This window comes from Bicyclus anynana, chromosome 21 (genome assembly GCF_947172395.1).
Source record: "Bicyclus anynana chromosome 21, ilBicAnyn1.1, whole genome shotgun sequence".
In the NCBI taxonomy this organism is placed as follows: Eukaryota; Metazoa; Arthropoda; class Insecta; order Lepidoptera; family Nymphalidae; genus Bicyclus; species Bicyclus anynana.
The window spans coordinates 6,270,008-6,285,486 of NC_069103.1; the positions used below are offsets into that span (position 1 = coordinate 6,270,008).

The 15,479-nt window shown below is 35.9% G+C and overlaps 1 protein-coding gene across 1 annotated transcript in view; it reads right to left on the minus strand.

The window, feature by feature from the left end:
* Window positions 1–13,978, minus strand: part of LOC112056965 (uncharacterized) — an 83,260-nt gene extending 69,282 nt beyond the window's left edge. The window contains exons 1-2 of the mRNA XM_024097453.2: window positions 13,539–13,978; window positions 11,661–11,730 (exon numbers count right to left, since the gene is read on the minus strand). Coding sequence (XP_023953221.1) covers window positions 11,661–11,697 — 37 coding nt within the window. The 5' untranslated portion in view covers window positions 11,698–11,730; window positions 13,539–13,978. The remainder of the gene's footprint in view (window positions 1–11,660; window positions 11,731–13,538) is intronic.
* Between the last annotated feature and the right edge of the window lie 1,501 nt (window positions 13,979–15,479).

Consider the following 15,479-nt stretch of genomic DNA (forward strand, 5'->3'; position numbering starts at 1 on the left):
AACGATAAACAATATTCTATGCTCAAAGATTTAAAAGCAAATAATGTGAGAACGCTTAAAATATTGCTTCTTGGAAGAAACTGGATAAAACAATGTATTTATCATTTCTACGAAGTTCATTTTGTTCGTTTCTCTTTTTCCAAATCTGCAAACAGTTCATATCATTACATATGATATATTTACACCAATATAACAAGAATCTAAATTTACTTCGGCCCGTATTACCATTTGTCCCCAAATCTTACACTGACTTAGGATATAAATTGAAACGGATATTTGGATTTTCCCTAATAGCTATTTTTATGGCCAGTCAACGCGTAAAGCTGACGTCGGATTGGGAAAAGAAATGAAATTCCTTACGAAAATATTTACGGGGAACCCCTATTTTTATCATCAAATTTACTGTCCATTGCTCTTTTTGGGGACTTACCGCGTACGTCGCAGACAGTTTAGCGAACCGGACAAGTAATGGATGTAGGTAACGGAAAAGTGTAATTGGAGTTGAAAGTGAATTGGTGAGACGTTCCTTATCGATCGGGCTCAGTTTTGTGAATGGCCGCTCCGGCCGCCCCTCGTCCTTTAAGTATTTGGGAGGTGCTTCAAGGTACCCTAATCGCTATTCAGCTACTTTAGATGATTGCCTCATAAAACGTAGCGTGTATATTCCATTGCTCAGTCGTTATACTTTACAGTTTCGCGTTAATCCTTTATCCCTTTTGGTGTTTTAGTGTTAATGAAATGAGGGATTTTGGATCATTGCTTTAAACAATTTAAACAGAAGGACTGCTTTACAATGGAACAAAAACACACAAACGATTTTTTCATTCTTCGTTTAGTTTATCGCAAATTTAACCAGTTCACAGTTCAGTGAGCCCAACGTGGGTACATACCAGTTTCTCCTCACATGTCCTTGAGCCCAATATGGGCTCATAGTACCTGCTTGTGAACGTTCTTCTAATAAACCTATTGGGACTTGTCGGGTAAGATAACTTTGTATGGTCACTCTGAACGTGTTAAATGCAATTAATCCGTTGAAACCTGTAATCCTGGTTATGCATTTGACAGCACAGTAACTGAAATGTGTATATTTATCCGGACTGAGCGTCAGAGTAACTGAGACTAACGAACTCCGAGAGGCAATGGTTGCCTCCGTATGGGGTTGGTGTCTACATACACCAAAACAGAATCCTTTTTCATTCACACTCTTTTTTAAAATGTATCGGTGGCTTATTGCTGGTCACATCGATCTACTGGGTTCGCTGCCAAAAAACTCGGTTGTGGAGGTGGAAGCAGTGCTTTACCTCCACAACACGTTTCAGTTGTGGTTATTCTGGTCTACACTCTAATGTCGTCCAAGCATTTTCTCCTTTGACGACCGCGAATGCTCTCTTGTCCATTGAGTATTGCAGCTATCTTTTTGACGGCTAGGCAAAATATCAGTTGGCTGTTTTGGATTCTGGATCGCCGAGCCAGGAGACTCTTTGTGACAGATTCACCATATCTGGTCATATACCATGCATGTTTTGCTTAAGTGGTTAAAGTTACCCGCCCACGCAACGATAGCTCTCAAAATAATATTGCCCGGTTGTAGCATAATGTTTTTTTTTTATTATTGAGAAAGAATACGATAAGGACTTGAGCTAACTTATCTAACCATACAAATCATGCCCACGAAATGGTGGCAAGAATACTGGCTGCATTTCCGCGCTGGACAGCCAGGCTGATCCTTTGCGCAAAAAATGAGCCAGCCCTTCTGTCACCAGTCGAGGCAACTAGCCGCGGTGAAATGATTATTTATAATTATAATAATGTTATATTTTATTTATTTATCTAATATAAATAAACATTTTTTAACATTTCTCATTGTAACTTAACGGTGTGACATAAACTCGATTGAATTTTTCCGGCATTTGTCGTCAGCACGAATAGCCTATAATATAGCCTTTATCACAGACAAGACAAAAATATTTTTTCACATCGAATCTGTAGTTAATGACTGAGATTAGCGCTCTACCAAACAAACAAACTCTTCAGCTTTATAATACTAATATAATAACAAAATCTACAAAATCAACCACAAATAATATTACATAGTATACATACGAGCACATACGATATTTCGCTGACATGAGAAATATATTTCCTCGGAGAGATTTTTGCTCTTTCATTATTCTCAGATCAGTAAGGATTTCAATAAGCCTTCATTACATAAGACGTACCTCGTAACAGCTGCTGAAGTAAAAACAGAGGGCCAAGAAGCCAGTCATTTTACGACGCCAACCAAAGTTGAACCTAAACTCTCATTCGCACAAGAGCTTTTTTATCGGACGTTAAAAAAGCATTCAAATATAGTATGAAGCTAAATGAAGGTCTATCCAACGCCCAAAATTGAAAATGCAACTGCTGTAAAAAAAGCGGCATGTTTTAAAAACGCTGTCGTGTGAACATATACTTTAGAATGCATTTGTTGCAGTTGAGCGCTTTTTTAACGTCCGTTAAAAAAGCTCTCGTGCGAATGAGGCCTAAATCCCGGACCAATACCATCGCAATAAATAAACATGGGACAAAAAATATCCCTTTCTTGTCCATATCAAAGCTATAAATTAATTACGTACATACTTTATATGTTTACGACTTTGTTTGCATGGACTTTTATTTGCTGCTGGTCTCTTGAATCTTGCAACGGATATTTTATACTTAGATACGTTTTGTATTATTTGTCCGGTTGTGTATGCTGAAATATTACAGAACAATGGCAGTTTCATTAGATAGCATTGTATACTTCGACCTATTTGTTCTTTTATTTTTATTTGCACTTTGTAGCCTCATTTTAACATTCTGAATAGGTTACTAATAGATAGCTGACTCCCTGATGATTCACCCGCGTAGTTCCCGTCCCAGTTAGAATATGCGGATAGAATACACCCCATGTCACTCGCTGATAATCTAGCTTTCTTTTATTCATGCAAGAAATTTTCAAATCCGTCGAGTAGTTTCAAAACATAATCAAAGCAAACAAACGAACAATCAAATCTTTCCTCTTAATTGACTATTGATGATTCACTTCACTATCATCAATTCAGCCGATGGACACATGCCCTCTTGTAAGCAATGACGTGTACTTTATAGTTGCATAAACGCAATGCATACCCTGAGGATTCATTACGAATCTGTATTGGAGGAGGAATTATCCATTTTGTAAAATTTGTACGTATAGTACCTACCCTAGTTAAAAACCTAGTGCACGCCACTGATTTTTAAGGACTGCCAAACATAAGTATTGAACTGCATGCAACGAGCGTCTCCCTATTACCCGCTTTATGTTATCGATTCTCCTAGTGGGGGTAGACTAACACTGCGCTTTCAGGAACAGGGTTTCTCGGAATTTCAACGTCCGTAGGCTCTTCGAACACTTCACCACACTTTACGTTCGCGATTCGTCGAATAGAATACGAACTATGTTGGTGACATTGGTTTCTGCGGATCTCCTAATTTATTATTCGATCACACAGAGATTCTAGTAGGTACTGCGAACAAAGCTTGCCCGCCCGCTGAGTGATAGCCTTCTCATGAGGGTAGTTAGCGACCAAATCTCGAATCCGTAGTTCGTTACTGACAATACGAACTCTTCGAAGACTTTCTTCTACACTTGACGATTATGATGTGTTTTTTTTATTTTTAATTAGCAATCATTCATTAGTTACTTCTAAAGCCGTCTATGATATGAAACTGAAACTGAAACTTTTGTAAGTGACCACCTACAATATAAATAATACTTATCGTTGTAACTAGCATTTACAGCAATAGTTATTATGGCATAAACATTTTAGTATAGCTCTGTGTCCAGTTATGCAGTTTCGATGATTCGTCAAATCCATATGTTTTATTGATTTTTAGTTCTAACGATAAGAGCAGTGATAAGTGCATATTTTTGTAAAACGGCACTTTAAAAAATCAATAAAATAAATGGAATGGACGAATCGTCGAAACTGTATAACTCGACACAAATCTATACTACAATGTTTATACCATAGTAAAGATTGCTGCAAATGGCTAGTTATAACGATATGTATGATTTATTTTGTTTGCGGGCACTTAAAAAACTCAGTAAAATGTATAGAAGTGACGAGTCATCGAACCTGTATAACTTGGTTCAGTGCAGTCCTACAACATTTGAGCCGTAGTAACTATTGCTCCAAATGGACAGTTCTAACGATACGTACCAGTTTTTTTTCTTGGCGGGCACTTTTGAAAATTGACAAAATGTATGGAACTAACGAATCGTCGAACCTGTATAACTTGGTTCAGAGCCCTCCTACAACTTTCATGCCATATTAACTATTACTCCAAATGACTAGTTCTAACGATTCGTGCTGTTTTTTTTCGTTGGCCGGCACTTTCAAAAAGGGCCCAAAATGAATGATCTCCTTAGAATCGAAAAACTGATTGGCTGATGCTTATTGAAATTTGGATTATTTACACACCACGCCGCTTTAATACTGGCTGGTGCGTTTACTTTAATATATTTTTTTAAATATTAATTTAATTCCACACGGATGAAGTCGCGGGTAACAACTAGTAAATAAAGTAAGTAAATAAAAGTTTTCTGGTCGACATGACCACCTTCTAATAAGTGTCGGACAAAGACAAAATTTGTGAATCTATACTGATATTATAAATGCGAAATTAAGTCCGTCTGACTGTCTGTTACCTTTTCACGGCTAAACGGCTGAACCGATCAAGGTGAATTTTGGTATAATGGTAAATGGGTCTGATTAGAGCAAAACATAGGGTAATTTTGACCCTAAAAAAATATTTCAATAACAAAATTCGACCGACTTCCAACTCAAAAATTAACCTAACTAAAAAGTAAAAAATAATATTTTACCTATGTGCTACCTTCTGGTTAGTTTGAAGGCGGTGCCAAGCCAGTGATGTTTAATTTCAAGCCGTTTAAATTACAAAATGTCTGTGATTTTTCGAAACGGCTGTAGTCGTCGGTAGCAGTTGCTGCTCGTATAAATGAACCCTAACCTAATTCGGCAACCGATCTATACCTAATATCTTTGCAAAAAACACAATTTTCACAACATTATACAGTTCAGTAAGTATAAATAAATCTGTAACTCGACTCCATCCTGAATTCTTAAACTAAGTTCGGTCACGTTCAGTATCTCTGTCGACCTTCGCTCGCAAGAAGTTTCTGAACCAAAAATTATTATATGAAGCACACTCGACGACAAGTGTACCTGACCCGTTCCACGGCACGAGCCCTGTGAATAATGCTGAGATGTTTTTAAATAACTAACCACCGGCCAGAATATACAAACTTCTACATATTATAAGCATAGAATTTCTCAAATCGACCTATATACAGGATGTCCCGTAAATATTACGACAAACTTTACAGGTGAATAGGCAGGATATCTCTGCAAATCAGAAATGAGGAGATCCGCAGAAGAACCAAAGTCATCGACATAGCTCAACGAGTCGCGAAGCTGAAGTGGGCGGGACACATAGTTCGAAGAACCCATGGACGTTGGGGTCCCAAAGTGCTGAAATGGCGACCCCACATTACAAAGCGCAGTGTTGGTAGACCCCCCCACCAGGTGGACTGAAGACATCAAGCGAGTCGCAGGGATTCGCTGGATGCAGGCGGCTTAGTATCGTGATGTTTGGAAGTCCCTACAAAAGGCCTATGTCCTGCAGTGGACGTCCATCGGCTGATGTGATGATGATGATGATGATGACTTTACAGGTTGATGGCTGACATCAAGGCCTACTAAAATAACGCAGTATGTGATAGCCGAAATTTTAAGGTTTTTAAGTTATACCTATAGGATTTTGTACAAAATACAAAAATCTCTACGTTCAATGCAGTTTGATCGTACCATGTGCTAAATAAATACATAAGCGTTGATTTTTTGCTTGGTAATTATTTTTGAATAGTTGTTTTAGCCAATGAAACTTTACTTTTTTATTGTACAAAGTGAGTTTTTACCAAAAAACGGGCCTAACAACTTTTTTCATGTTTAACGTTTTTTATTGTATGTACTTTTACCGGTCACGTTTTTTATCTCAACATATCATACCATATTTTAGCCACGTCCGTCTGTCTGTCCGTCTATCCGCAGTTTATTATTAAAAATTATCTCTTCAACAAGCGAGTCAATAATTTATATTTCCATGTATTGTAACACTAATATTACGTTAACTTTACCATTAAATAGTTTCAAAACTGCAAGTTAGGAATGATAGGAGGAGTTACAGCAGAATTGTTTCAACCAGTTGGAAAACAAGTTTCAGCTAATCTAACCGCAACATACTTCTACCGTATATTCTAATTTCCAACTAATTCCAAATCTATCCCATACTAATATTATAAAGAGGTAAAATTTGTAAGGTCGTAGGGGTAATCTAAACTAATATTATAAAGCTGAAGAGTTTGTTTGTTTGTTTGTTTGATTGAACGCGCTAATCTCAGGAACTACTGGTCCGATTTGAAAAATTCTTTCAGTGTTAGATAGCCCATTCATCGTGAAAGGCTATAGGCTATATATTATCCCCGTATTCTTACGGGAACGGGAACCACGCGGGTGAAACCGCGTGGCGGCAGCTAGTCTACACTAATATTATAAAGCTGAAGTGTTTGTTTGTTTGATTGAACGCGATAATCTCAGGAACTACTGGTCCGATTTGAAAAATTATTTCAGTGTTAAATAGCCCATTTATCGAGGAAGGCTATAGGCTAAATATTATCCCCGATAAATTCAAACGATTTTGAATACAAATAGAAGTAAATACAAAGATGTGCATGTGTGCGCTCAGTGGAGTAGCTAAATTCGGATCACTTCTTGCGGTGATTTTGTAGGAACATAACATATTTAATATATTTCTTTTATTCTCTACAAGTTACCCCTTGACTACAATCCCACCTGTCGGTATAAGTGGTGATGAAATCTAAGATGAAAGCGGGCTAACTTGTTAGGAGTAGAACGAAATCCACACTCCTTTCAGTTTCTACACGACATCGTACCAGAACGCTAAATCGCTTCTTTATTCTTTTAATCTTAATTCTCTGAGTGTGTGAAGTCTGCCAATCCGCATTGGGCCTGCGTGGTGGACTATTGGCCTAACCCCTCTCATTCTGAGAGGAGACTCGAGCTCAGCAGAGCCTGAGCCTGAGAGATAATGACCGAATATGGGTTGATAACGATAGTCAATTAGCCTGCTGACTATTTGTTAACTTAATATTTCCACAGGACAGGATATTCGCAGGTGAAACCGAGAGGCTCATCTATGGATACTCAAGTCGTTGCACAAAACCGTCTTAGGTTCCAAATATGTATTACCTAAAATGTGTACCTTCAGTCCCGTATTACCTTACATAATATACCTATTACCCATAGACCCTTATCACTCTTAAGTGACGGCTATGCTTTTAAGTCCCTCTTTACTTTAGTCGGTTTCGTGAATGACGTTTTTCTTGGGTGGAGAAATAAATATGTACACGATCAATCCGTTACCCAATACCCCATCTATAAGCGTACCTACTTAAAATAATATCAAACAAAATTAAAAAACAGACACTTCGTCAAACAGTCCACGAAACTTGATGATCTCCTTCAATAATAACAAGAGAATATGGAATATGGAAATTCGTGATTTTTTTCCGGGATAAAAAGTAGCCTAGTAGGTTCAGAGGCTTAGCCGTTAAAAGGTAACATACAAACAGAAAGATAGACCGACAAACGGTCATCAGACAGGCTTACTTTCATTGTATTTATGGGTAATATTATTACTTTTAATTATTTTTTTATTAATTTTTTCTTTATCCTTTTCTTCGTCGCTGCGCTCTTGACAAAGCGTTCGTGGTCTTTAGGACGTGTTTGAGGCAGATGTAATACCGATGATATTCTCGGCGAAAAACCGACGAAACCAAGCGACAACGTCACTCAGATGCGACTGAAAATCCGAAAAAAATTACTTCGAAAGCGTCCTCAAGAGATGTTGACTCTACAATTTACTCGATTGTATCCTATTGAGTCAGTTTTTTTATTATTATTATTCACCATATATACGAACCTATCAAGTCCAATTCAAAAAGCGTAACAACTAAAGCTAAAAATAAGGAGAAGTAGAAATACTTGGCATTAATGCCTCGTCCTTCACGAACCCTCTCCCTTTTCCTATTCGAAATCTAAAGAGAGTAACAATTGTGATACACCAATACTTGACTTGGGTACTCCAACAAATAGCTTCCAGGAAATGAGAAAATAAAAGTATAATGTAAAAAAAAAAGATTGAATTTCCATCGGTAAGCTTAGAGTAGTTAAGTCCTGCGGTCATTTCGTTTTTCATTTTAAAAAGGCGATTACCAGGTATTTCCCAAGGGAATTTTGTATTGCCCTGAAAAGGTTGTTAACATAGCGCAACGAGCATGAAAATCGGTGATAGGCTTAAAGATTAAAGGCACTTCGTTTTGCAATTTTCCGGTATCGGGCTACACTGCCATATTGCTGTCATAATTTTAATTAATCCTGACCGCATCAGACGGGCGGTAATGGATATAGTTTAAGCTAGTTGCACATGAAGATTTTATCACAGAAACTACATACTACCACACACCACATTTTAAGCGTGACATCATTTTATACAGGCATTTAAAATGTCCTTAGAAACCGTTGCCATTGTTGGAATAACGAGTTAGAGTAAATACGCAACTCTAGGAAACAGACTGACAGATTTATTTTAATACGAGTAAAATTTATTTATTAAATATGGTAATAATTAAAAAAAACCGACTGCTTAAATCCGCTTCGCGTATTTTGTATAGCGATTGATAGATAACATTTTTAAAATTGTAGGTTTTTTTTTAATATGGCCATGATATACCATTTTGAAATCCTCTTGATGAATTTCAAAATGGTATATCTATTCAAAATGGTAGTCTCTGAATTTGATACCCATATCGCTATATTCGAAAAAGATTTTTGTTTCACCTCTAGTCTATAGCGTCTCACAGTTGTTTTGTCATTACGTATCCGTTTAGTGGTTTGAAAGATATGAGGTATTATAGAATATTACATACATACATACAAGATACGCGCGAAAAATATAACCCTTCTTGCAATCGCGTAAAAAAAGAAGTATATGCTATGTACTGCCCCCCTAGCCAAGTAGCACGTCGATTCTCTTTCTACGATCGCTAACGCTTCGAAAACTAGAAAGATGTATGGGAATGACATTTGCTATCGACAGGTCACGTGATGAAGATCTGTCATTCGCATACATTTTTCTAGTTTTCGAAGCGTTAGCAATCGTAGAAAGAGAATCGACGTGCCATTTGGGTAGGGGGCTGAAGAGAAAATAGCAATAGAATATATTTTTGTAAAGAAGATACGTATAAAGATTTCAGGTAAATTAATTTTCTACGATAAAAAAGTAATACACCTACGAGTATAACACTGCTGGATTCCCTTGCATCCCCTACGATAAAAATGTTTTTTTCTGGAGGTACGATTGAATCCACGCCATAGAAATATAAGCTAATGAGACTTGAGAAATCCTTTTATTTAAGGTATTTTATTACCAAGGTTGTAGAGGCAAATCTCTGGATCTACAGAATCTTGATTTTGAAATTTTTTTACCAATAGAATCCGTCGCGGAATTGTCATTGGATTCGCACATTGAGTACGTCATCACTCGCAACACATTTCTCTTTATTCATGTTGTAGCTTGCTTGTGTTTTTACACTTCCAAAATGAACACGAAGGCATAATTAAGGGATTAAATTAAAAAATAAACAGTATATTTTTAAGCCCACGTCCATGCATGCGCTTGTTAGGTACTAAGATAAGATGTGCGTGCACGTCTTTGGGTTGTGACATAAAATTGAGCATTCCTTAGTATGGAGGGACCCATTTAACGATGAATAGAAAGCAGTCAATTGTGAGTGCCATATGCTATCTTATATCATTCCAATGGGAACGAGAACTACGCGTGTGTAATCGCATAGCGTCTGCTAGTAATAAATAAAAAGTAAGAGATACGAGTAGGTATATCCGTTTTCAGGGCGTTAGAATTAAATACGAGCATGTCATCGCAAGAGGCGAGCACGACGTCTGCATCTGAATGCTGAACTACATATTTTATTCCTTTTCATTATTCAACGCACCGTGGAGCATCCTCAAGGCAAGGGGAACAAAACTACAGACAATATAAAATGATATAATGCGGAGTTTCAAGTGCTGCTGACTTCGTTAACATCATAAAAATGCTTTTGAATATTTCCAACAAAACCCCTCTCTCTATTTCATATTATGACATGTTCTATTGTGAATTTTCTTTTAATTCAATTCCCGGGGACTGTTTTATATGTACGGGGATATATTAATAATCTTTATTTATTTCTTCTTTCCAAATGGACAAGTGAATAGAATGGTTTTTTTAATGAGAAAGAATAAAATAAGGAACTTAAGCTAACTTATCCTGATAACTTTACAAATCATGCCCACGTGGAATGTTGGCAAGAATACTGGCTGCATTTCCGCGCTGGATAGCCAGGCTGAAAAGCGCGGTGAAATTATTTTATAGGATATAGATAAATGAAGATGCAGGTATGATATAGATATAAGACCCTTTTGTAAGGATCGTTTTGATCTGTAAATATGTTAAACTAGCGGACGCCCGCGACTTTGTTCACCGTTAGATCTCCTTAATCCAGCCCTATCGCAAAATTAGTTCTTAGCAGAGATAAGGTAATTATAACCTTCCCTACCAAACAACTTTGTAAGTCAAGCGATTTTCGAGATTTCTTGATGACCTTTCGCTTTTATATTATGTAGATATAGTAACTAAATGGTAAATATTTGATAAATATTATCTCGCTACCAAACAACTTTGTAAGTCAAGCGGTTTGCGAGACTTCTTGATGAAACCTTTCGCTTTTATATTATGTAGATATAGTAACTAAATGATAAATATTTGATAAATATTACCTCCCTAACTACAACTTTGTAAGTCAAAGCGGTTTTCGAGATTTCTTGATGACCTTTCGGTTTTATATTATGTAGATAGGTATAGTAACTAAATGATAAATATTATCTCCCTACCGAACAACTTTGTAAGTCAAGCGGTTTTCGGGATTTCTTGATGAGTTACCTTTCGCTTTTATATTATGCCGGTATATTAAATAGATGATGAATATTTGATAATATTACCTCCCTACCAAAAATCTTAGTACGTCAAACGGTTTTCGAGATTTCTTGATGAGAAACCTTTCGCTTTTATATTACGTAGGTATACTCGTAGTAAATAGATGACAAATATTTGATAAATTTTACCTCCACACCAAATGTCGGTATATTAAATAGTTGATAAATATTACCTCTCTATCAAACAACTTTGTAAGTCAAACGGTTTTCGAGATTTCTTGATGAGAAACCTTTCGCTTTTGTATTATGTATTGTCGGTATATTAAATAGATGATAATATTTCATTAACTAACAGCATGCGTAAAAGCAACAACATCTCTTTCAAATTCAATAATTTTTGTGCATGCGGTAATCCCCTAGGCCGATATCAACTCTGCCTAAAGGTTAATCCCGCTCTGCTGTGACCTGTTATTAGTTTGTGATATAAATTCTAACTAAACTTACCATGTTCATCTTTGTATCGTCGGCATAAAGAGAACATTATGTTACTTGTTTGCCACAGGAGTCCGTATGCCTGAAAAATATACAAAATAATTAATAAATGTTAAGGTAAAATATAAGAAATCACAAAACCAAAACCCACGTACAACGGCCAATCAAATGTCTAAGTACGGATACGGCCCAGAAGGAAGAAGAGAAGAAATTCCAATGAATTTCCAGCGAAGTTCTTATACTTATAAAGGTAGTCACAGCGATTTCACCGGAGTAGTTCAAAATCCCGTGGGAATAAGGGGATAAAATATATCTTATGTTACTCCCTGGTAATGTAACTTATGTATTGGTGAAATAATTTTTCAAGGTTTTTAAGTTAATTTCTTTTTCTATAAAATGCAAAAACCTTCATTAATGGGCTTGGGTTCTAGGCTGAAGAATTGCTTGAACGTTGATTTTATACTTGGTAATAATTTTTTAATAGTTGTTACAGTTTTTTCTTCGACAAAGTGACTTTTTTTCCAAAACACGGGTCTAATTACTCTAAAATTTTTAACGATGTTTTGTATGAATTTTAAAGGACACATTGAAATATAAAGTGCTAGGCTAAGATGTAAATCTAGCTTAAAAAAATGTTCATTTAAAATGTATAAATCAATATACTGATTATTCTACTTATAAAAACATAAATAAATAGTTAAAAGACATAACTTAAGAACTGTTAAATTTCGGCTAACGTAATATATTGCGTTGTTTAAGAAGGCCTTAATGTCAGCTTTCACCTTGTAAAGTAATATTTACGGGACATCCTGTATATGATCCTTATTTGACAGAGTTGAAAATGGAACCCAAGACTTATCTGTTCATACTAAAGCAACTGTGTAAGAAAGACTACGAGATTATTCATTTATTTTATAATAATTCCTTGTCTGTTTTAGCCAAGTAAACACAGACAATCTCAATTATTTTTGTAATATATTTTCGCCGTTATGATCCAACAGAAATTTCATTAACTTTTAATAAAAGCTTGGGTATTATAAAGAACAAAGATGTGAATTTACACTTCAAAAAGTATCAAAAATCTTACTAATATTACAAAATACAAAGTTAAGTTGATGTTTGTTACTCAATCACGAAAGAAAGGCTGAACGGATTTCGATGAAATTTTGCAAAGAGGTAGATTATAGCCTGAGTGGCACATACTTTTATCACGATTTTCCCCTAGAAACGGGGACAACAAGGGTGAAAAGGGTCATAATAATATACCTAATAATAATAATAATTTAAAAATTTACCCTTTTGCCACCAGGCAAGACTATTCATTGCTACCTATGTACTGAAATTTCTACAATACTTTCCTTCCAAGACCCAGGAAGCAGACATTTGTGGTCAAAGAATCTTTATTTCTCTTAAAGAATTTACATTCACTTACAGAGAATATTTACGAAGTATACATTTCATTTATAAATTATACTTTGAAGCAGTAAAGAAAAAGCTGTGTTGTATAAAGAAAAAAGAAAGTAGGAGAGAATAGTTATTTTTATTATTAGTTTCTAAATAATTATATTGAAAAGCAAAATGTAAGAAATATTTATTATCAAATAAGTAGATTACATTCATATATTTTTAAATTTCTTGGTTTATTTAATTTTTATCATAAATTACAAGCTAGAAAGGTAGCAAGGAACCTACCTACCCAACTAATTTTACATGTGCTTTCGTAGAAACTTTTATCAATGTAAAATACTGTCGGTAAAACTTTTTTTTTTTCGGACGTCTTCTACCAAGAATTTATCAAAGATTTTATCTCTACAGACAATCAAAAAACTACTTCTAAGATACTAGAACATGACCACAAACACGACGTTTCTAGACAGCTATAGTACGAACCTGTGTTAGCCTACAATCTCAATTTCGGCACATCGGTTATGCCCATTTTTTAACACAGCTAAAACTCATCAACATATAATATACGGTATAAAATGTGTATAGTCTGTCACGGCACTGTTTTAAAAAAAGTTTTATCACATGTGGTGAAACGGCAACTTAAAAAGCGTGTCTTTTTCGCGGAGCTTTTCTACGGACTGGCCTGAGCTTTCGCGTTTGAGTTTGAGCTTCGGGCTTCGGGCGTGTTCGGCGACACTCGACTGTGACCGCGTGAATGTAATCGACATCGGATAGAGCTTTCAGGGTTTAGGACGAGTGTATACGTAATGTAGTCCGCTCTGATGAAAAATGCAATAATACTGCATCCCAATGGATTCGCACGTACAAGAATGGGCAATACACGGCTCGGAGAGTCGACGAGCTACAAACTTTTATACACGTGTAAGTGAAAATAAAAGTGACTTGGTTTTGGAAATCTGTACATATTACCTTAGCTTCAACTATACTAATATTAGAAAGAGGTAAAGTTTGTGGTATTATAGAGGGTAATCTCCATCGGATAGACCTTTCAGGGTTTCAGGGTGAGTGTGTATACGTAATGTAGTTCGATCTGATGAAAAATGCAATAATAATATAACCCAATGGATTCACACTACGAGAATAGGCAATACACGGCTCGGGGAGTCGACGAGCTACAAACTTTTGTAAACGTGTGAGTGAAAATAAAATGGCTTGATTTTGGAAATCCGTACATATTACCTTAGCTTTATCTAGATACTAATATTATAAAGAGGTAAAGTCCGTGGTATTATAGGGGGTAATCTCCATCGGATAGAGCTTTTAGGGTTTCAGGATGAGTGTGTAGCTATACGCTCTGATGAAAAATGCAATAATACTGCATCCTAATGGATTCACACTACGAGAATAGGCAATACACAGCTCGGGGAGTCGACGAGCTACAAACGTGTGAGTGATAATAAAACGGACGGAAAATGGTTTTGAAAATCTGTACACATTACCATACCTACTAAGCTTCATCTATATATACTAATGTTTTATAGAGGTAAAGTATTTGTAGGGGGTAATCTCTAAATCTAATGAACCGATTTTGAAAATCATTTTACCACTAGAAAGCAGCGTTATTTGAACATTGTGTTGAACACACATTGCATTGGGTGCCTCAAAACCATCAAAGGATGTTGTGATGGTTTTAATTAAAAACTGTTTTTTTTGTGTTATGTTAGATATTTACTCTTTTTATATTAGTAAATGATAATTTAATTAAGTACAGTTTGAAATTAAAGTGACGAACGAACGACGAAATTATATTGTTTAGCGGTATGGTTTGCTTGAACGCGCTAATCTTAGTATCTACTGGTCCAATTTGGAAAATTCTTGCAGTGTTAGATAGCCCATTATTACATACTATAGTATACTACAGCTATAGGCTATATGTTATCCGCGTATTCCTACGGGAACGGGAACCACGCGGGTGAAACCGCACTAGTACCTACCACATAAGTTCAATGCTGTTGCCTAAAATTCAAGTTTATATACCTATCTTTAACCATCACTGGAACGTGGCAATTTACTGTTAATCATTAATAATGATTACTTACTTTGTCTGTGAGATCGATTCGAAAAACAGAGATCATAAATCATAGGTAGGTAAGTCCTTCTCAATAAAAAATATATAACAGCGTAGAATTTATTGCGGCCGGGTTATGTTGTAACTGTAACCTTGTGTAATACTCGTAAATAAACTGGTACAAACATCGTTATCCTTCGCAAATAAGGTGAGGGTCAACGATTTTATGCTATTAGACATGTTACATGCCTAACCGCAAAAAATTATCAGATTTTAGCTACTTCACTGAGCTCCACAATTTTGTGTTTACTTACATTATATACATAAACATTATACACGTATGTATTTATGTATGT